The 23,123-nt window shown below is 37.1% G+C and overlaps 1 protein-coding gene across 1 annotated transcript in view; it reads left to right on the plus strand.

The window, feature by feature from the left end:
* The first annotated feature begins 336 nt into the window (after positions 1-336).
* Positions 337-23,123, plus strand: part of tpk1 (thiamin pyrophosphokinase 1) — a 94,813-nt gene continuing 72,026 nt past the window's right edge. Inside the window, exon 1 of the mRNA XM_044105316.1 lies at positions 337-358. Within this exon, the coding sequence (XP_043961251.1) occupies positions 352-358 (7 nt within the window). The 5' untranslated portion in view covers positions 337-351. The remainder of the gene's footprint in view (positions 359-23,123) is intronic.

Consider the following 23,123-nt stretch of genomic DNA (forward strand, 5'->3'; position numbering starts at 1 on the left):
AAACGGTGCCATCAAGACTCAGAATCAAAAACTAAACCAAAATGTCGCTCATTTTTTTTGACTTATGCTACGGATTTATATATATAACTCTGGTTAATTCAATGGTGTTCTTACGAGCACACAAACAGTATACTGTAAACGCATGTGTGTGTATGCGGGGGGACATTTTACTCGCACGCACACATCAACTCACAAACGTAACAGAACCCGCAGTCCCTCATGCATCAGTGGCTTTTCATCTTGCACATTCAGCTGAGAAAGAGAGCTACACGCTCATCCCATCTCTCCTTGTCCCTGCTGAAGTTAATGACTTCTGCCTAATGTCTCCATAAGCTCTATTGAGAGGAATGAATGCCAGGTAAGACTGCAGGCAACATCAGATTTCTGCTTTTCTCTGCTGAACCACACAGTCTACCCGCAGTAATTATTGCAACACGGAAATGATGTTCAGTGCGAGTGTGTCTTGGGGCGCTAGCTGTGGGCCCATATGAATCAGCGCAAGATGATTATTCAAATTGATTTGTGCACTTTGTCTGGACTCATTTGCATGTGTGATTGAGGAAATATAAACTCAGGGGCAAATATAAAAGCAAGAGTAAATCCGTTGCCAGGAGGCAAAATCAAAATCTGACACACCCATGAAAACATCCTGCTGGTGACTCGAGAGGTGGGGAACAATAACAGACGCCGTCAAATGATTGATTTCAGATTTTCATAACAATATCCCGCTATGGGGCCACTGGGGTTTTTCAGATTTTCTTGTTGAATGTAAAAAAAAAAAGAAAACATAAGAAAAGGCATGACATAAAGCTGAAATGGAAAAGCCTAATTTGTCAAGCAATTTATTGTTATTCTTTTCTCCTATCTTTTTTTCTTCCTCCCAATTATTTGTTTTATGTGGCCCACGGCAATTATGATAAATGGGCCACGCCAGACAAATACACACAGTCAAATGATTTTAAACTGGTGTCAGGTTGACTGATGGGACAGCAGACAAGGTGTTAGCAGCTCAGAGTTGTTGTTCTCATTTTGCTGTTTGTGAAGCTGATAACAATACCAAGCTGACTGCTAGACATGGGATGCAGCAGGGCAATACTTACAGGCATAACTGTTGACAATATCTTTTTTCTTCGTGGGCGTGCGCGTGTCTGTGCGTGTGCTAACTGCAGCAGTGCTAACACATATTGGATTTCTTTAATCGGCTGATTGAGCTTGCTGAATGGCCACTAAAATGGCAGTCGATTAGACAATGCTCTGATTGGTTGTTCAGTCAAGAAGATCACTGATTACATGCATTCATGTTTTCTGCTTTACTTTGTTCTCTTAAGATGCAGCATGAGTACACATACATGGATGAGGGGGAAAAAGCATAATTTAGTTAAATGCTGGACTTGTAGCTCTTTTCTTTCCTCTACAAAGACATTATATTTAATGTCTTTGGAATCTTGTTTAAATAGTAAATAAATAGTTTAAGTAGTAAATAATACCAAGCTTTCTGTTCACGAAAGAGTTTCCTGCTCTTTTAACTCGGAACCAAGTCTTTTGACCAAAAGGTAGTAAATTGAAGGACATGAACCTTAAAAAAAAAAAAATAATAAAAATCACAAAACTAAAATTTTTTTGATGAAAAGAATTCTGGATGTGAAAGACATTTCACAAACTCTGAAAAAAGGTTTACAAAAATGCTGTGGTTGGTTGCCAGTTTTCATCTCTTAGACTTATTGCAATGTGTTAAAGCTTTCCCTTGGTGAATTTAAAGTTATATATATATCTTTTTTATTTGCTCAATCAACACTTCTTTCTCCATTTGAAGATTTCTCTTTTAAGTCGATGAGACTCGCATGCAGTTGTTTGGAAGCATTTGTTCTGCACTATTTCCTCACTTTTAGATCACAAACATTAAATCAGCATTTGTTGTAAACTTCTTTTTTTCTGTGAGTCAGCTTTCAGCTCTTCGGGTTCCCACCAGTATTACAACCTTAAACTGAAAGAGATCTCAAAAGGCACAAAGAGAACGAGAGGTTGGTTTTCACACTTGATTTACTGCTCATATTAAAACGGGAATATTTTTACTTTAAAATTCAATTTGGCAGGAAGGCAGTGTCAGCATTCTCTCTGCCGTCTCGTGTGATGGAAAGAGACTTGGACAGATGAGAATGACTTTTCTTTACTCTCTCAGTTTCTCTGGTGGCAGGAGCTGCCACAAAGAGTGACAAATAAATACCACAGGCCTCGGGCCGACTGGGACGTTCTTGACCCAATCCGGTTTAACATTTGGGAAATAAGATGCACTCATCCTATACCATGGAGGGAAGCAATTGGAAGAGGTGCAGGAGAAAAATATCGCAAATCCAACTTTAAAGTTCAGACTTTCAAACAACAAAGTTGTTATGACCCCTCAGAGACTCTAGCCCTGAATGCTTTATGTAGCTGTAATATATAGCAGGTATTGTGGAAAAAAAGGAGTCCATCTGTTACACATCTGATCATTTGATCATTGCTCATGCAGATGCATCATTTAGGTTTGCATGCATTTGAGTCAACCAAATGGCTTATTAGTCACTTTGTAATCTCAGGAGCATACAGTAAAAGAGGCCTGTCATTCTGGATTACTTAGTGCATTTTCTACGAACAAACAAAAACACACAAACTCTTCCCGACTTTGTGTTTTTGGAAAGCAAAAGTAACAGTTGCCTTATCACTTGTCCTTTTTTGACCCGTGTTGCTGTCAATCGCCTTCTCTTATAAAGACTCTTATCAGGTCATATTTTTCTGTCCAGATAAAAAGACATAACTCGGCTGCAGCTCTACTGATGTGTGCACCTCCTCAAGAGTCTATCTTAAGCCCCATCGTTTTCTAGGTTTAAATATGTTTCCTTTCAGATTTATCATTGCTAAACACAAAACATTCCTTTCAGTGTCATGCAGACAATAAAAGTGCATTGGTACTGTTTTTATTTTTTTATTTTTGATAAACTTGACAGCACAATGTGCCTGCAATGCGATAGCTTTAGATGTCCTGCAAACCAAACAAATTAACAGAGGCGACTGTTAGATAGCTGAGGTAATAATACTATGGAACTAATTACAAAAGGAGATAAAAGTTCATCTATTTTGATTGGGTTTCATTTGTAGCAGAGTTTCATATCCTGATGAAACTTGTTCTCTATACTTGGTATTTTACTTGTTTTTTTGTGTGTTTGTTTATTTTTTTGTTTTTTATTTCATCACTATTCACTATCAGGTTGTTTTTATCTCAGCTGGAGATCGGCACCAGCACCCACCCAACCCCACTAGGGACAAAGGTGTTAGAAAATAAATGGATGGATGGATAGGTTGTTTTTATTCAGTTTTTTAAAGGGATCATATAAAATGACTTTTTTGAGCTTTACATTATGTTATAATGTTATTCCCCTTTCACAAAACATACCTGAGTGATGGTTTGATTCTTCAGTAATACTTCAATCTTCCTTGGCAACTGTCCAATTGTCCATAATGCCTAGTTGGACCTATCACAACCTTCTCCTCAGAGCTGTTGTTTGCAAGCTTCAATCAGCTCCGTCAGCTCGCCAGCAGCAATTAGCAAACACCTGGTGAAACTGTGCATCTGCTGAGGTAATCATAGAAGTTACTTCTCAGTGAAACGCTGGTTAAATTGTTGTTAAAGGGTTAACAGAGGAGAGCAGTCGTGATGACCTTCCGAAGGTGGAGTTCCAGAGAGAGCAGGAGTTTTTAAAGAAACAGAGGTTCAATTTTCATGGATTAAATCAGGATGTAAAATTTATTTTAAGTCATATTTGATACACATTGCATCTTGATAACAATTGAAGTTAAGGTAGTTACTTAACGATACTATAAAATGGCGCTATGTGCCTGGAAAATACATAATAATGCCCCTTTAATCTTTCTTAAATTTATTTTAGTAATATATATTCATTGGTTTGCTTCGGTTTGCTGATTTTAAATTGACTAAATTGACTATATTGACTTTGACGTTGACATTGGGGGCAATAAAAACATTATCCAACACAAAAAGAAATTGTCAGGAAAACAGACATAATATGAATCATAAAAGAGAGGAGAAGGGAAGCTGGATATGAGTGGGGGTGAGCTGTGGCTTGAGGTTTTCATTAACCAATAGATGATAAGGTATGATTCGGCTGTCTCGCAGCTGACAGGGAGATCATTTCACCACCGAGGTCCCAGGAGACAGAAACAGAGCTCAGTGATAGCACCATCGCCACAGGGAAGGGGATGCTTAGCACCTATTAAGTACAGAGAGCAAAGCTAAAATATAAGGTTGAAGCATTGCCTGGAGGGATGGGATACAGTTCCTGTCAGATCCTTTATATTGTTGTCAGCACTAAGGCGTCTTGCAGGAATTCAGGAAGGGGACAATTGTGATATAATGGGTGAATTGCAGAGGACAGGAAGATGAGGTGGCCGGGTGTGTAAGTAGGGGAAGGACTGGGCCTTGGACAAGGACTAGAGCTGAATCCCTGGTGAGAAAAGGCAGGATTTGACAGATGTTGTAAATCTCCTGAATTGCGTTTTGGAAAAGTGAGATTTAAAAGGTCACCAGTGGTCACATTTGGCTCCTCAGCAGAGACAGACCATAGGGCCAGAGGAGCAGTATTACTGAGGCCATCAAGGTCGTGGGTTTAAAGCAGAATTAAACAGAGCATAATATTTTCAAGGCATCAACAACGAGACCGTGGTTAACAGCAAAACACTGCTTTGTTGTTTTGTTTTTGTTTCTTTTTTTTCTTGCAAAGAAATTAACAACCAAATGTTAAGTCTGTTCATTCAGGTGATTAGACAGAAAGGAGGCTGATAAAGAGGAAATGAAAAGAAAAAGATGTGGTAGAGGCAGGAAAAAAAGCTAAAAGGAAGCAATTACAATCTGTAATCTGGCTGACTGCATAGATGAATAATGTGCCATTATGATATCAATGAGGAAACAGACAGAATATAACAAATGACTTCTATGCAAAGACTTCTAGGAATGTTATGAGGGAACATTTGAAGCTAAGAAAGGTAAATGTGGATTTAGCGTTTAAAAATGTTTGTTTTATCCTCAGTTTCACTTACCAGCATCTATTTGTTATGTGAGGAGGTCTCATATCTGTTTTTTAAAGAATAGACTTTAATGTTAAAGCAGCAAAACATAGGTATGCATGCAAAGTTTAAGCATGTTATTAAATAACTTTAAATTGAAATCATGAGATGGATCTCAAAGTTTTATGTCAGAGGGAAGTTTTCAAGGTTTTGTTATAAAATGACAAGCAAATATAACAATAAATAAGCACTTAAAATAAAGCTTTTATAGTAGAAAGCATCCGATTTTATTCCTAAAATATATATGCTGCCAATTCAAGATACATGCCATGCCTTGTGATGTTATAACGCAAACAGGCTCAATTCATAATCAGTTATGTAAAGAATGCAGTTAGGGCCAAAGTTAATTTTATATCAATTCCACAAACCTCTCTTTTTATTAAGCTTTTGACAGACATAGCACAAAACAGTGTTTAAATATAAATTGGAAGGGAAATGGAACACTATTTCCTTTTACAAATAATAAATGAATCTTTGTTCTAACATACTGTATTTTTGTGATGTGCAATGGATTGAAAAAGATCTATTGTTTTGAAAACGTTTGTAAAGTGAATGTAGCTAAAAGCTACACGGTTTTTCTTTTTCACTGCAGAGTGAAAAAGAAAAATCTCAATGTACAATTGAGAAGCGGTCAGAGAGCCGGGACAAGAGTCCAGACTGTTTACTCCATACTCAAGCTGACAACAAGCCATCATGTTTTTGTTGAAAGAAAAAGCTTCCCAGCAAATGTTAATTGGCCAGAACAAAGTCTTCCCTGCACTCTGAGACATTTTGCAGAAAGACTGAGTAGTGCATTCGCTTGTGCACGCCAATACACACACACACAAACACACGCACGCACACACACAAACAAGCGTCCACTTCGAAAAGTGCTGACAGGACTTGTTTCTCCAACCATGCAGCGAAAGTGATGAGTGACTTTGGCAGAGATGCAAAAGGGCCAGGGAATTAAGTGTGATGAGTGAGACTGGTTAGGTTAAGGTAAGGCTGTCAGCCAATCAGACACAGAGTCGTGTAGGTCATGCCTCTTGGACACAGAAAAGAAAGTGTGATCAGGCTGACTTATATATGCAGTGGGGATATGTGCTACAGGCAAATGACTGAGGAGTGAGCTGGGGCTAGTTTCCATATTCATAGATTTCTGAATACAAGATGAGTTAGTCAAAGGTGTCAAGCTACAGCAATGACATTGCAGGAGTCGAAAGGATCTCTTTTCTTTAAAGTAAAAATCAGCCTTAGACTGCATAATTGTTACCGGCTCCAATAAGTTGAGAGTTTTGTAAAGGCTCGTTCAGACATTTTTCAAATCCAAGACATAACTGGAGCTTCTCCGGCTAACTTCTGCAATGGTGATTTTTAAATTTGAAATGTGCCAATTGCCATGCACTAAGGTGAGTCATAACTTTGCCTAGAAGTGCTCATTGAGAGCTGACACAAGAAAATATGCTCATAAATATGCAAAGGTTCAAAGTGTGAACAGCATGTAAATTGCCAAACACATCAGATTTTGCCCTTGTAAACACTGTAAGCTTAGATGCGTGCTAATAGACTGAGTCTAAACTCTGGGCTTGAAAGAGGAGAGGAATTGTCTTTAAGGAGAGACTAGTTAACTAACCTTAAATTACCATTTCCAATTTATTATTTGTAGAGCTGGGAAGCTAATCTTTTAATGAGAATATATTTTTGTGATGAAAAAAATAAACATTCCACCAAAATTTTTACGCATTCCACACATGATTTCAAGAAGACTGATCTAAGTAAAGTACTTTGAAGAGCTCTGTGTATCTCTTCAGCTGTATCACATTTTTTGGAACCTATGTAATGTGAGACAAAGTGGTGCATGGTTGCAAATTGGAAGTAAAACGAAACGAAACATTTTTCATTATTATTTGCTACAATAAAAATCTAAAAAGTGTTGAACATTCTGGCCCACCTGAGTCTGTGCTTTGTAGAACAGGTTTTGCTGCAATTACAACTACAAATCGTTTTGGTTTTGTCTCTGCCAGCTTTGCATATCTAGACACTGATTTCTATATTTATTTATTTATTTATTTATTTGCCCATTCCTCAAATACGGAAACATAATTTTATGGCCTTTTAGTCATAGTTGCTCTAGATTTACTGGAGCTCCATTCATCTTCTGATCAAGCTTATCTGTGTGTGCTGTGGCTTGTGGCAACTGCTGGACTTCTTATCGTTTTGGTGAGAAAAAAAAAAAAAAAAGAAGAAAAAAATGACTTACCTTCTGGCACTCTTCCATACAGAGCCAATTTGTAGAGTACACAACTAATAGTTGTCCTGCTGACACATTTTCTCACCTAGAGTGGAGGTTATTTGCAGCTCCTGCAGAGTTACCATGTGCCAGCCTACCTTTCAGTAGGTATACAGTTGTCCCACACTCTTTTAATTTTCAGATGGAATTGAGCAAAGCTCTGTGTGATGTTCAAAGCTTATGATATTGTTTATAACCTCAAAAAAATGTGAATAACCAGCATTCCAAAAATATTCAAATGTTTCGATAACAGCAACAAAGGATGCATTATTGTTTAGAACTTAACAATGCTTTGATCCTTCATAGAATAAATTTACTTACACAAATTATGCAATTTCTGAAGGCAATTGGTTACATTGTATTTTGTGTGGGGGTATTGTAGTAAAGAGGAGTGAAAGGAAATACTTTTTTATTCTGAAAAGACTGTGAAAACCATGTATAATTTTTCATTCACTCACAGTAAATGTGTCCTACTTTTTTTTTCGTTCTTCACGTAACATGTCAATAAAACACATTGAGGTTTGTATCCATTAGGTGACAAATGGTGAAAAAAAACAAAACAAGCATGAACACGTTGGTCACAGTTTCTTTCTTATCTGTGTTGATTTTCTGTTAACTAGGATTTAAGTTTAAGCAATTACACTTTGGCTCGAAGTCTCTTTTAAACTCATGCACTTTTCTAAATATATTCTTTGAGTGGGAAGAAAGAGAAGTGTATTCCTGGATTATAAAGAAACCCTGCTCTTTGGTGTACTTTATCCTCGCACAAATTTAGACGTCCGCCTCTGGAATGCCATCCCCATCTTTGCTAATCCCTCAAGGATGGGCATGCTGTATGTAAACTTTAATTTCTTATCACTTCCAATTCCCTCTCGGTCGCTTTTTTAATACTTTTTTAATACTCCGCCGTTCCCTCATGGAGATCTACGTGCTGTCTCAGCAGAGGACAGACAAAAGCATCCAGGGACATGAAGCAGAATTTGAATGGCTTAGTGTCTAAGGGAGAGTGACCTCATATTGTTCCAAATGCATAAGGGAGTAGAAAGAAGGCTTGTGAATAAGGAGCGCTGGTTTAGTGGTGCTTAGTGCATAAAATGAATTTCTTACCCTCTTCTATCCGTTTGCCTCTCATTCGGCCACATTGTTTCCAGTTTACCACCCCTGTCGTAGACCTTAGTTTGTTGCAATAAGCTGTGCTCTACAGTTATAAAACTGATGTCACAGCAAGAGGCTGTGCAAGTGATGCAAGTGGTGATAAATTAAATAATGCATGATTCTGATTGTGAGAAAGAAGGAGGGGGTGGCCGGGAGAGACTGCGAATGTGTAGGGAAAGTTAAGCAATTGTGGCCATAAAGCCTTTTGTGACACAAAGAGATGACTTTTCACAATTTTAAGGTACGTATGGTTGCAGAACGTTAGGCACAGTTAGCTTTTTTCTCCCCGTAATTGCTCCTTGCTGTAAATGCTAATTTGATGTCATGACTGCTTGGCTGGGCCTCAGATGGGATTTTAAAAGTGGCCAGGTCTCGGTCTCATTTCAGTCTGCTTAACTCGCCCCATCCCCATTCGCTTTGTGCGTCCAGTGGAGTGCTTCAGCCAAACAATCTGTTTGCGATGATCCAGTTTATAAAATACTCACAGCTTCCCTTTTTGTTTTCTTTGTTTGAATTAATCCATGTTTGTGCTTTTGTGCCAGCATTCCCCTGAGAGTCATATCTGCAAGGCACCGTGGAAAAATCGTTGCATTTGACTCATGCACAAAGTCAGACCCCTATTTTTGAAACACGTTTACAGAACATAAAATCAATCTATTCATCATTGCTTTAAGTGTACAAAATCTGGGGGTTATCTGCTGTTACTTAGCAAAGAAGCACTCTGAAACATTCTGTGATGAATGATTTGCTGCTGTATTGTCAGAGATGCCTCAAAGCAAAGTTTGGATGAGCTATAAGTAAACTGAAAGGAGACATTTGCTTTGAAAGACCTGGAAAACCTTTGAAAAAAATAATGCAGGCAAAAGTTGTTCAAGGAATCCAAAGTGCTGTTGCAAAAATGTAGCTGTTGCTTTTCTTAATTATTTTATGTCACACATAATTGTTCAGATCATTAAGCAAATTTTAATATCTGTAAGAATAATACTGTTTTAAATGACAATTACAAAAGCTATCCAAACCAACAAACTTGGTTATATGGGGAAAGGTTATTGCCCCATAAACCTAAAAAATTGGCTGTGCCACCCTTGGCAGCAACAACTGCTGGGAAGCATTTGCTGTAACTGGCAATGGATTTTTACATCACAGTAGAGGAATGTTGACCCACATTTTTGGGTCCAATCCAGTAACACTGCTGAATGTTTAATCATGAATTGTCTGCTTACGGCCATGGTCCAGCACCTCAATGGGATTTAGATGTGAAGGTCCTTTGGGTGTTTGGATTTTTTTTTTTTTTTTTTTTTTTTTGCATTTGTGTTTTGATTATTTCCCTGCTTATGTTCAATAGGTTTTGCCATGATAGCTTCATTTTCCTGGGTTTATCATTGTTACAAATATGTGGCCATGTTAGTTTAATACTCTGAACTGATAACAGAATTGCACACGGGCTCCCAGACAAACTCAACGTCTGCGGAAATACTTATTTTTTTTCATAAAACCATCAACTCCAGGAAACAGTATGTTCTTCACCTTCAAGTATTCTTTGGTGTCCACATTTATTTGGGGGAGTCTGGAATAGACTTTCGGTGGGCGAGGTTGGTTAGGGAAGGTTTTCCTACTTTTCGGGAGTCTTTTCTTGAACAGTGACATTAATTGAGGCAATTAATGCACTCAGAGTAAGTTTGGTTGACAAGACACTTGTGAGGGTTCAACAAGGTTTATTATTTCTCAATTAGTGAAAAATGACTCTCACTGTGATTCACTGGAGTCTGGTGCCATCGGTCTGGCTTTGTTACTTGTTCCACTTTGATAGAAGTGAGAAATTTTGCTTCTCGTCTGTTCTGAAATATCTATGGAGGGGCATTGATGTGTTGCTTTATTAAAATATTGTATCCTGTTTAATATTATCATACAATTTTTTATGTAAAATATTTCTTGACTACAGGTCTGGCAATAATCAGGGCTGCTTTTGGCAAGTTAAGTTGATCCCAGCATTAAAAACATTTGAGTAATCACAGTTAATTCATAATTTAACCATCAAAGTCTTTTTTTTTTATTATCTTACCAGTGATGTTATTATAGAAAAATGCATTTCTGGTTATCTATTTCACATTGGATCTTGACATTTGTTTGGTGATTTTGATAAAAAAAAAATGCTGAAGAAATCCACAAGGAGGCAAACACTTTTCCACTGCACTGTATTGAGACAAAGTGTTTATGTAGTAATGTAATTTTTGCTGTTGAAGTGCTGATTGCTTTTCTGGCATTGTAAAAAGATCCATTTCAGGTGTATTTCTGAATGAGCTTGTGTGCTTCCAATGTACTGCATGCTTGCCTGGTAAATTTGCATAAAGACTCCCTAAGCTATTGTAGATTGCATTTTTGGACAGTGTGACACTGGATGCTAAGCATAGCCATATTGTTGTACAGATGCTCATATAATACCATAATTATGTTCAACTAAAGATAAATATGATTTACCTTTGCACAGTGGTATCTAAAAAATACAAATGCCTTTATTATTTTTTTTTTCAACCGAAGCAAATACACATCAATTGCACGTTAATTTAATTGATAATAAGAAGAAAGGAAATTTATATAAGAATTTTTAATGGGTTATATCAACTGCTTGCCTTTTGATTCAAATATGAGCCATATATAAGTTGCTGCCGGATTACGAAGCTCTGCACAGTCTCCTGGGTATATCTTGATTAATCCACTTTCTAATGGACACAATGAAACAGTGAAGCTATAATTAAAAAGGCTCATTAACAAAATAGGACAATGGAGCCTGACACACGCCTACCTGAGTAAAAGACAGCCCACAGGTAATTGTTTAAACATTCAGCTCAGTGAATATCTTCACAGACTGAACAATAAACTATAAAATCAGTCAGCGCTGGCAAGCTTCTCCTGTAATATGACATGCGTGTCAGTGGTATAATCATATTGTTAGTTTTTTCTGTGAAACTGCCAAAACCGTGGGCTGTGAGAGTATTAAGGGCACCTGCCTGCCTGCCTGTTTCCCATCATATCTCATTCTTTAAAGTTTGCTTATGTCTTACAAGTTCCACGTAATTGTAGCCTTTCAGTGTCTTTTCTTCTAGCAGTATTATTACTTTTCAGAGACAAAAATCCACCTGGTTTCTTCCTCAGCTGTGAAGGGTTCAGGTTCATATATATATCATATCCAGGATATGATATCTCATTATGACTAGCATTAGAGGTTCCCCGTGACATAATTTGTTTCCAGGGTGAAGAAACTACGCACTCCAGAGGAGACTTCCAACCACCAACCAATATCATTATCCCTTGGACCACATACACATGCACACACCCATTGTGCAGAGTATTATCAAGACTTTCCATTTCAGTTTTCTGCCTTCTTGCTTACTTTCCATTTTTACTTTCTTTCAGAGGCGCTCCTTTCAGTCTGATACATGCAAATCTGGCCCCTGTTATCTTTTGACCCCTTCCACTCTGGCATGCAGGTTTTATATGGCCAATTTTCAAACGGGGGAGTGAATACTTTCCGTGCGGGTGAGAAAATTGTGAATCTGTAGAGAGAAAGGCAAAAAAATAAATAAAAATATTATGAAGGTGAACTATTTGTATATATTCTTTTTCCATCTCAGAAGCTACCCAATTGCAACATAATATGTATGGTGTTTTGACAGTTGTGATGCCTCATGCTTTCAACTTTGCAAATTATTCTTGGATATTGCATATTTTTCCTCCATTGCTCTATATTGCCTTTGTATTTTTTCCCCCTGCATTTTGAGTATGAAGACAGCAAATATTCTCTTCTTCTATTTTTCACTTTCCCAGTGGTGTAATGATCCTCCACTTATTGCCCTCTTGATCAATGGTGAAGGTGCATATCAAGTTAAGAGCCTTACAGTGATGCGAAACCCCAAATAAATTATAAAGTGCTGGAAAATCATCATTTTCTGTGTACGACTGTGGGGAGTCAATGTTCCAGCAGTGTTTAATGAGCAAACTGCACAACTGGACAGAGACATGAAAATAATCTCACATGCATGTTCTTTTCAAATAAACCAAACTATTTATTTTTCTCTGTGCAACTTTATCTCCAGTTAAAGCTCTGTTTGAACAAAGAAAGACTAAAACTTAAAAATGAGCATTCAGTTGTAGTTTACTTATTTATTTTTGCCTGTGGCGTTGTATTTCTCTTTAACTAACGAGAATCCAGCAAATCACTGGCTGGCAGGCAGCTGAAAAATTTTGAATGACAACGCCAAAATGTTACACCCTCAAGGTCTATCATCATCTGTATTGACCATCTAACCGCAAGACTGGAGTTACTTGGCAAGGTCACCCTGAACTGCTCCAGGTTTCCAATATATTTGACTGAAATTCTCCCCTCTGGAGAATATTTTTTTGTGCATCCTTTTTTTTAGACTGTGTGCATCCAGGTCTCAGAAAATAATAGATTTTCAATCTCCCCAACTTGATCAATATGTTCCCTGTACTGATAAACAATCCAATTGCTCCAGAAGTCATCTTTTTGTACAAACAAGCCTAAGAATCAATGCTTCACCCAACCTACGTCTCCAATAAATTCATGTCAAATGTACTGTTTCTGTTCTTTATACATTACATTTTGTAAATATGTCTGATCACATAGGTTTTGTTTCAGTTGCTTCAGGAAATCAACCCTCCAAATTTTAAATGCATTTGTCCACACAGGTTGATGACAGCAACATTGTAAAGCTTTGTCATACTGAGAGCACCACCAGTCATGATGTTGATTTTATGAAAGCAGGCGTCTCATGAATGTTATCTTAAATGTAGATGTGGTTAAATATACCTCAGTTAGACAGATGCAATTATGTAAACTAAAGCCAGTAGATGTTTGATAAACTCATCAGAAAAGCCTTTAATGAATGGTACAGATATGAACATTTTAATATATGCAGTGAATTCATTCACGTGATGTTCAGTAATAAGCAGAAAAAAAAGATGAAGGGTCTTGATACCAAATGTACATCATCATATAGCACAAACGTTCAATATTAAAGTGGATTCTTTGCTCCGAGTTGATCTAATTTGCCAACTGGTCTTATTAGATTAGTTATTTATAGAACGAGTAAACAGTGTTGTGCTTATATTTTCATGCGTCTACATTATATTCCCATTTTGGCTCATTACAACCACATACTTCAATGTATTTTATTGAGACCTTATGTGATAGCACACCACTAATGATTGATGGTAAAGCATCAGCAAAGTCTTGGCACATGAATTTAGGTCTAGACTTTGGATGGTCTGTTCTTAAACATAAATTCTTCTAAAGAACAATAATCCAGTAACATCATGCTCCTACCACAATTATCACGGCATTTTTCAACATTTGTTTTGCCATTTTTTTCCATCAAGGCCAGATTCACTTTAACCAATCTCTCAATTTACGCTTTCGAGCTTTTCTAATGTATTCCTTGGCATTCATGATGTTGTTTTACACTAATGTTCTTCAAATAACATGGACACGACTTTCAATGACAACTGAAGACTATTGCACAGGAATTTATGTGTAGAAACGTAAAGGGAGCTAAATACATGTCTTATGCCACATTCTTCAGATGTATTAAGAAAAAAAGGTTCTTGATAAAATACTACATTTGTAACTATTTGTAGGAATCTGTCATGATAAAGTTTAAGGGACGTTAATGGTTCAGCAAGGCACTTTATACTGTCTTTGGGAGAGCTTAGGCACTCTATGTTGACAAAGTAGATTTAGTTTGCATTTGGTCAGACTGAAACCAAGCTTGTCCACAAAAAATAAAAAAAGAGAGTTGGTTTCTTCTTTGTTCTTGGTGAAGAAATTTCTCCTTAATTGCATCACCTGGCAGGTTGCCTTTCACACACATTACAATCCACTTACTGACATTTTCAGCTTGTGTTTCCCAGAGATTTCTTTTTTTTTTTAATTGGAAGGCTATGTTTTTGTGCTTCCTCATCAATGTTAAAATATTTATCACTAAACCCCTCAAGCCGCAGTTCGTTCTACACACTCCTTCTTATATAAATGAAGTGAATGTTTAACTGAAATTAGAAAGTTGGTTGTTGTTTTTTTTGTTGTTGTTGTTTTGCAGTTTATTTTCTTTACAATCCTTCCAAAATAGCATCAACTTAAACAGCAGGCACTTGTCATAAAACACACTTTAGGAATCAATTTACTTCCTTTTAATGCACTGCGCTGTGTTAAATCTTCAATTTAACATTCCTTTCTGGAAGTCCAGCTGCTCTTCAAGTAATCAAAACACATCAATCAGTGTGTGGATGACTGTACTGAAACAAATTTATAGCATGTAAAAGGTTTGATCGTGTCTTCCTCTCAGCAGTGGTAAATAATACATTTCACTCTTAAACACTGCAGGGAAAAAGTGAACTAGGTCGAGACATTTTGGTATTCATAGCCACTGATGATTGGGAGTTTTAAAATCCATTTTAAGTAAGCCATAAGGTCTATCGTTCTTATGTTTGGACTATTTTAGTGGCCATATCTGTTGGCAACTGGTGAGCCAACAGGTGGCTGTGTCGCTGCTTTAGAAGCTGAACAAATTCTTCTATGCAAAGTATCTATGCTGACCTATTCAAAGTATCCCTGCAAGGTGTCGTTTAATCAATCGTATTAAAACAATTCACAGAGGAACAAAGTCTTTCATAACAGATTAAATACTTTACAAGTTCAGTTTTTTTTTTTTATTATTATTGTTATTTTGCACATACTTACTAACTTTTGGTTTATCCAAACACTAAAATTGTGGTTCTTTTTATGTTTCACCCCAGAGAATTAGAAATAATATTCAAACAAGACAAATGATTAACAGGCCAATCACAATATGCCAAAGACATACAAAACCAAGAATGCAGTACAATCTAAAAGCATTTCGTTAGACATTGACTTAATAGAATTCAAAGACAAAGCGAGCAGTGTCTGACAAACAAATGAAAATTGTAATTGTTGGATTGTTTTGGATGCTTTTCCAAGTACTTCGAGTCACACTCTAGGTGACTTATTATCCAGACCCTGGTGGTTTTCCTCCTCTCCTCCTTCTGCTGCTCCTTGCCCTCTCTAGATTTGCATGGCCACTCTGCAGTGGTCCTCCAGCATATCCCTTATCTCCTCATCAGGCAGAGTACATGAGGGTGATCTGGTATGTGTCTCTTCAAAGCATGATGGTGAATTTATTGACCGTATTTGCTATGTATTGCTTGCTTCCTGTTCATTTTTAATCCAGACAGGAGCTACCACTTAATGCTTGTCCCTCCTCCACAACTCACAAATACTTGGTCACAAACATGGAGAAGCACAACCTCATCTCTCTCATGTCAGACGTCTTTACAGCCATTCTGAGAAACAGTCTGTAAACAAAACAAGAAGGTGCATTCCTATCAGCCTCTCAATTTGTGCACACTCTTCCCACCAGCTCTGCTCTTACACATGTTAAATCACTATCACTGGCGTTGAGTAAAAAAACAAACATTGGAAATTTTACTACAGAAAACAAGACTTCAAAATCCTGTTCAAGATGAGTCAGTTGGTCTTAAATTATTTTATGTGCATTTCACTTTTGTTCATGTCTGCAGCAAAGAAAAAAACACGCTCCAAAAAGCTCTTAACTCAAAGAATGTTCCTTATTTAGGTGGAGAGAGAGAGAGAGATGTAATAATATACTAACAAGGGCACAGTGCAAAATGCCTGTGAAATATTGATTGCCATATACAGGGTTGAGTTTGGCTAACAAAAAATCTATATGTATCCCATTACCTTTATCTGCAAAAGTAAGTACACATGACCAGCCCTATAACAGCAAAAACAGCAGGGAGGATTAATGTCCCTGCTTGACCTGGACCTCTGCTCAAAAGCTTTTAAAGTTTTATATATTCCTCAAGGACACAAAGAAAATCTTCCTGCAAAGCAGAATTGAAATGTTGTCATGCAATCATTTCATCTCTTGATTTCCAAGAAATTCTGCTTTTCTTCCACCTTTTGCTTGACCCAAACTTTGCATTTCCTGAGCAAGTATGGCAGCAGAAAAACATAAAGTGCCTTGCAAAGGCAATTCAAACGTTTTGTAGTTTTAGAGAAGAAATAAAAATTATTGCAAGACAAGACCTTTATCTGCTCCACTCAGTTTCCCATTTTAAGTGTACTCACTAGTTAGCCTTGGAAACTTTGCAGTATTTCTGAGTTGAGTCTGCAATATGTCATAGGTATGGATGAGCTCAATCTTAAAGCTACAGTATTTAACTTTTACAAAAAATGTGGCGTTTCTTTTGTTGTTTTTTTTACATATTTGTTGAAATTGTTGGAATGTTGTGACAATGTAATATGAGACAATCTGTGATAAGATCAATCTCCTCCACCTCTTCACTGAGCTGCTTTTGCAATTTGAAGAAATACAGCACTTCCAACCACAAACAACCAATCAGAGCCAAGAGGAGTGTCTTATCGCTGTCAATCAATGCTGCTCAATGTGCTAATGGCACAGACACAACTTACCGTCCCAGGAAATCCATTTATCTGTCCTACAACTAAATACAAGATTAAATCAAAAGGAATCCAGAAAACATCTGACGCCTTTGTTGAATCATAAACATGAACTCATTCAGACTGCCAAGACTAAATTAAAACACATTTAGTTTTGCTTTAATATTTCTATTTTGAATTTATTTCTAACTGTAATAAAATGCGATGACAGAATTGGGCTGTTTTTAATGGTTGTCCTTTATACTGCCAAAGATGAAAGGAGCCTGCTGTTAACACTGCAAGTGCGGTTGCACTGTCACTGACACCTAAGGTGTTACCTCAGTTTCACCCCATGAAAATAGGTTACAACGTTGAGACGATCTGTTCAATCTGAACACTTAGCAATAACAGTCCAGATTGTGTAGCAAAAAAAAAATGTCTAGGATATCTAACAGTATCTCTGAGCGAGCTTTTGAAATTATGCAACATCGTGATGCTTTTATCATACTGTTGAAGCTGTCGGGATTGGGATTTTTCTGTGTTGTGTTGAGTTTTTTCTGTGTTTATTTTGGATTTATGTGTCTTGAGTCTCTGTGTTGTCCTGTCCGCCCCTTGATTGTTCCCAGGTGTGTCTCGTTTCGTGATTACCCTCTGTGTATTTAACCCCGCCTGTGTTCCTTGTTCCCCGTTAGGTCCTTGTCGATCGGTTGTAGCAGTCTGTTGTTTTTGTCTTGCCGTCCATTTGTGTTCCAGTTGTTACCAGTGTTGAGCCTTAGCCTGCTGCTTAGTTTTGGACTTTCTGGACTTGTATTTTCACCATTAAATCATCACTTCTTCATTCCTACCTGGGTTCTCAATGTTTTCTTCACCACACTTCATGACAGAAGGTTAATTATTTGAGTGAACTTCTCAAAGATAATTAATAGATCCTATGTTAACTTGATTTTAGTCCTGAAAAATTACCTTAGATTGTATTCAATAAAAAATTTATTGAAAGGATGGTTGGAACTCTTGTTCAAAGACAATTACGGTAAGAAAAACTCCTACATCAGCTTTTGCTGATGCACATCAACAGTCATGATTTGAAAGACAAAATCAATGTCTTTCTCCTCATGCATGCACCTAATGAACTTCTAAAACTCTGAAATATTATGGCTTGTAGTGAAATATTCCAGAAGTAAAGGCAGACAGTCTAAAAAAAAATTAATTGAAGCCTTTTGGAATTCATCAGTGATGCATTTGTTGGATTCAAAGGATAAAAGGATATGTTTAAAAAAAGAGAAAAAGGACAAAATGTAACTACAGGGCTTCTGCAAATAGTCTTTGAGAGAAATTGCAACAGAGAAATTTAAGACAGTTCATTCATTAAACTGATTGATTCTTTGTCAGAGTTTCTGTTGGTCTGTGTGTTTAGACAACAGAGAAACCCAAGAGACTGAGCAGCCAAGGGAGAAAAAGATCAATGGTGCTTTGAGGACTGTAGAAGGTATGAAAAAGGAAAGAGCACGACAGAAAACACACAAATACAGTGACCGGGCTGATGTGAGGACAAGATCTTTAAACTGATACTGAGCTGAATTCTTTAAATGAATGATGATGATTTGCCTAAATGAAATATCTACTGTTACTATTACGTTTATTCATAATGAAATGGCAAGACATAAAGAATATCATTTTACTCATAAGACTACAGTCACATGGAGAAATTGGGATACCTTCCTGAAAATATATATTTTTTTATTATTATTTGAAAATGCTCACATATCAATATAAATTGCATTTTAAACATTTTTCTTGCCAGCCTCAAATCTATTTTAGCTGCAATTAATCTGTGTTAGTGAGTTTAATTGGATGTTCTACTAGAACATCCAATTCACAATCACAATATTGGCACTAATTGTGATTGAAGAATTATATTAACTCTTGTCAAAATTATTACACTTAGGAGATTAAAGAAAAACAATAAAAACAAGCTGAAAAAAATATAAGGGAAATCCTGTGAGGAATTGAGAATGAACAGCCCCCTGCCAGCTGATTAAAGATTTAACTTTATTGAAATCTACATGTATCTTTCTCACTGAAAGGCCAACTCAAAGTTTTGGAGTTCTAAATGTTTCTCTCAATGTCAGGGGAAGTTTGGTGAAGAGAATGAAAGAACTCCAAGATAAGGAAGACTTTTTTATGTAAAGCAGGTCTAAACCCAGAAAACAGCCTTAGATGAATTGATTGGGCACCATCTAACTCTTAGTCTAGTTCTTGTCATGTTGCCTCTCAGTGAACTGGACTGATTGCTTGGATCCACATTTTGACATCCCCACTTCCATACTAAATAGCAGTGTTTGGCAGATTTTTTGTTTAATCTGGTTTCGAGGTCATTTCTTTGGAGAGCTACCCTGGTGTGGTCACATCTGGCAAAGGGAATGGACTGGTGTTCATTTCTTTTAGAGTTCAAAACTGTTCCAGTAACAGCTAAAAGAAATAATGTTCCATACAAGCAGCCTTTCATTGTTATCAATGGTACATGATTGCTGTATCTAACAGGACTTGAAGAAAATTAGTCAACAAAAACAATAAATAATATTCTATTAAATTCACAAACTGTTCAGGCCTAAAATTACTGTGCATTTGGCTGAGGTACAGCTTATTTGATCTGTTAGTCGGTCCATCGGCCTCTCTCAGACCCTCTCTTTGGAAAAAGAAGTGGCCACATTGTGATGTCATCAGGCGTGGGGGAGTTTATAGCGTGTTTGTTAATGGGGAATTATCATAAAGAGGTGTAAAATAATCTAGTCTTTCAAACCTTTTTGTTTTCATAGACATTGTTAGTAGATCTAGTAGACAATGTTCCATAATAAAGCTCTTTATATCGTTCTGCTTGGAGGGAGAGGTTTAACTCAAACCCATGCAAATTATCGATGGGCATCCATCAGTGCATTACAATGTTGTCAAACCTGACAATTATTGATTAACTGGAAGGACAATGTCACTTGGGCTCTCCATGCTTTTATATTGAACCTCTCTTTTAGTTCTGATTTTGAGTGGTCTTCCAGCTGTTTTTTTCTTTTTTTTTCTGCCAACTAGAAGAAGTGAATGCCTGATTATGATGTCCAAAATACAACAATAAGGACACTGGATTGTTAAGCAGCTGAAGTTATTGATCAAGCAGGAAGGGGAAAAAAAATTCCACGTGCAAAGCTTAGTTATCAGTTCCCAAACACTTATTGAGTGTTGTTAAAATGAAAGGTGATGTAAGACAGTTGTAAACATGCTGTTCCAATTTTTCTTTCTGACATGTTGCAAGCATCAAAATCCAAATAACTCAATGTTTAAACATTAAATTTGAACATTAAATATCTTGTGTTTGTAGTGTATTTCATTGAATATGGGTTAGGATTTACAAATCATCGCATTGTGTTTTTATTTAGTTTTACACAAAATCAACTTTATTGGAAATGGAGTTTTGTATCTTCTAAACATTGTTATGACAGGAGATTTTTTTTCCCACTCAGCATTTACAGCTCTTTCAAGAAAACTGTGTAATATGAGTTACAACAAAAGTTTCTCTTTTTTTAAATTTTTTTTTCCATTTGGAATCAATAAAGTATTTTTACATTCAATTAAATAAATGAAATATTTAAATCAAATAAGTTATACAAAAAGGCCTTAACTACATCCTAACTTTTGAAATTTAATCACAAATAAGCTCACAGTAAGACTGTGACTCAGGGTTAGCAGGCTAAATTTGTAAACCAACACAACCCTGGACAGCTTATTAATTTCATGTTACCAAAAATATTTTTGCAAAATAGTACATTGGAGACAAAAAAAACCCTCCAAATGAACAGAACTGTACATTTTATTTCACTGACACAAACATTGTCCAAGTTGCACTGCTATTGTATTTGAAAAAGATTTTCCTCATGCTACGGTCCAATGTGGCCATCTCTCCCCATTCTGCCCTAGAGGTAAACTTACATCCTTATCTTGGACATCGCCCAGTTAACAGCTGGACCTCGAAATAGAAATTAAACTGGCTGATTTGGTCTTTCAGCACATTGCATGAACCTGATGACATCTACACAAACTTTTTCCTCTGGCAAATCAAACTGGGTGCTGAGCTAGTCCAAACCTGTATGGGATAAAAACAATTCTGCTTTAGTTCAAAACTGTGCTGCATGTTTAGCTTGTTTTGGTTTTCCTTTTTTTTTTTACTCTTCAAATCACTGCCATCCAAAAGTTTGCTGACCTGCATTGCAGAAGTGTTGGCCTCTCGCCTCTGGTGGTGTCCAAAAGCTGCTCTAGTTTGATATACTGACAAATACTTTCTTCATTTGCAGCTTTGTGATAAAGAAAGATTAATATTGATATTTTAATCTGTCACCCATCTCATTTGAGTGATTTTACTGTTGCATTTCAGTTTGGCGGGCAGTTGTTGCAGATTGTTGCAGGAACATGAACCTCAAATGTAATGCTGACCCTGTCCAAAATAAATCAGAAAAGTTTCCCTTCATTCCCCCATGACAAGCCCCAGTTTATAGGCACTGCAGGGAGTTCAGAAATCTCCTCCCCTGTGGCATCTCCAGGCACCATCTGCAACATCCCTCTCAGCACCTGGCAGGGCCCACAGCATCTCTCTCTCGAAGCCTTCCAGCCATTTTCTGGCAGGTCAATTCCGTTCTAGCTTTTCTTTTTTTTTTTTTCTTTTTTCTCCCTCATCCTCAGATAACTGAGTATCTGTTTGAGCTATGTGATGCAAATCTTCGTAACACGCACCAGCAGAAACATTCATTTCTCACATGAGAGACTTCTAGAATAAACCCATATGAACATTTTAGATCTGCTCCTTTATTGCACCATCTGCCCATCCATTCATCAGCCAGACCCTCAGGACAGATGGAAAATATGAACAGCAAGTTTAAGTATTTGATTTGTCATTTTTACAAAGTATGGCATTTGTATAGATGGCCACAACACTAAGTGCACTTAACCAGTATGCCAAAAATGAACCATCTTCCCAATGTTTTACTGTAAATTAAGTGACAATTAAGTTCCAAGTGATTCTTTGAAGCACTAGTCTAAATGTACTCATTTAATTTCCTACATCTTTCCATTTCAAGATTTCTTGAGCTCTAAGAAGGAATTCTCCCTGCAAGAAGAAACACTTTACTGTGCTGTTTTCCTGCACTTTGGCCTGGGCATCAGGTTACATCAGCACTTGTTAATGCCCTCCAATGCTCTTGTATCTTGTAGATTAATATAAGAAAATGGGACATCATCATTGGCAGACAAAAATGGAAAGTGTCCAATTTAGCCCCAGTTCCTGCAAATTCATCAACACCAGCAAACTTAAAGGGGCTGACAACAGGTCGGGTAAAGTAAACCAACAAATAATGTTGGTTTACTTACCAAGTCCACCATTCAGAAAAAAAAATAAAATAAAAAATCAATGCGTAAAGTAAAACTGTTGCATGAATTTGAGTCCCAAAAGGCACGGAGAAATGAGCAGACAGGTTGAGTTAAGTGAAATAAAGCTGAGGGCAAAGTGAGCCAGGAGAAGAAAAAGACTTCTGGGACGTAAGGCTAAGGCAGATAAAAGTGAATGAAAGAGAGACAAAGAAAAAGCACTTTAGAGAAGAAAGAAAAGGAGATGTGGAAGTGAAATGACATGATGGAATTGAGCTAATGATAGGGAGCATTAGAGGGAGAGAGAGTGCACAGGAGGGAGTTAACGCTTAAATTTGCATGTCGGTCCACTGCATCTCCCTCTTTCTTTCTCATTATCTAGCCAAATAACAGGTGTTTTCTGCCATGTGTCAGAGGAGTAATACTGCGACACATGTATCCACTGATAAGGAGTATTAAATTGAACTCAGGACAAACAAGCTCCCCTCACAGCAGAAAGACCTTGACGAGAAAATAAAATCCAGGAGCCAAGAGCAGTAGTTTCTTGTTGCAGCCCCTAAAAGCAGTTGGTCATTTAAGAGAAAAATTACAGGGCATTGGTGTCTTCTCTAAGGCGGCTAACACAGGTATTTGTGGCCAATGACTGCCTTGCTATTTTCTTGGAAGTCAGGAACTGGCCTC

This window comes from Gambusia affinis, linkage group LG21 (genome assembly GCF_019740435.1).
Source record: "Gambusia affinis linkage group LG21, SWU_Gaff_1.0, whole genome shotgun sequence".
NCBI lineage: Eukaryota > Metazoa > Chordata > Actinopteri > Cyprinodontiformes > Poeciliidae > Gambusia > Gambusia affinis.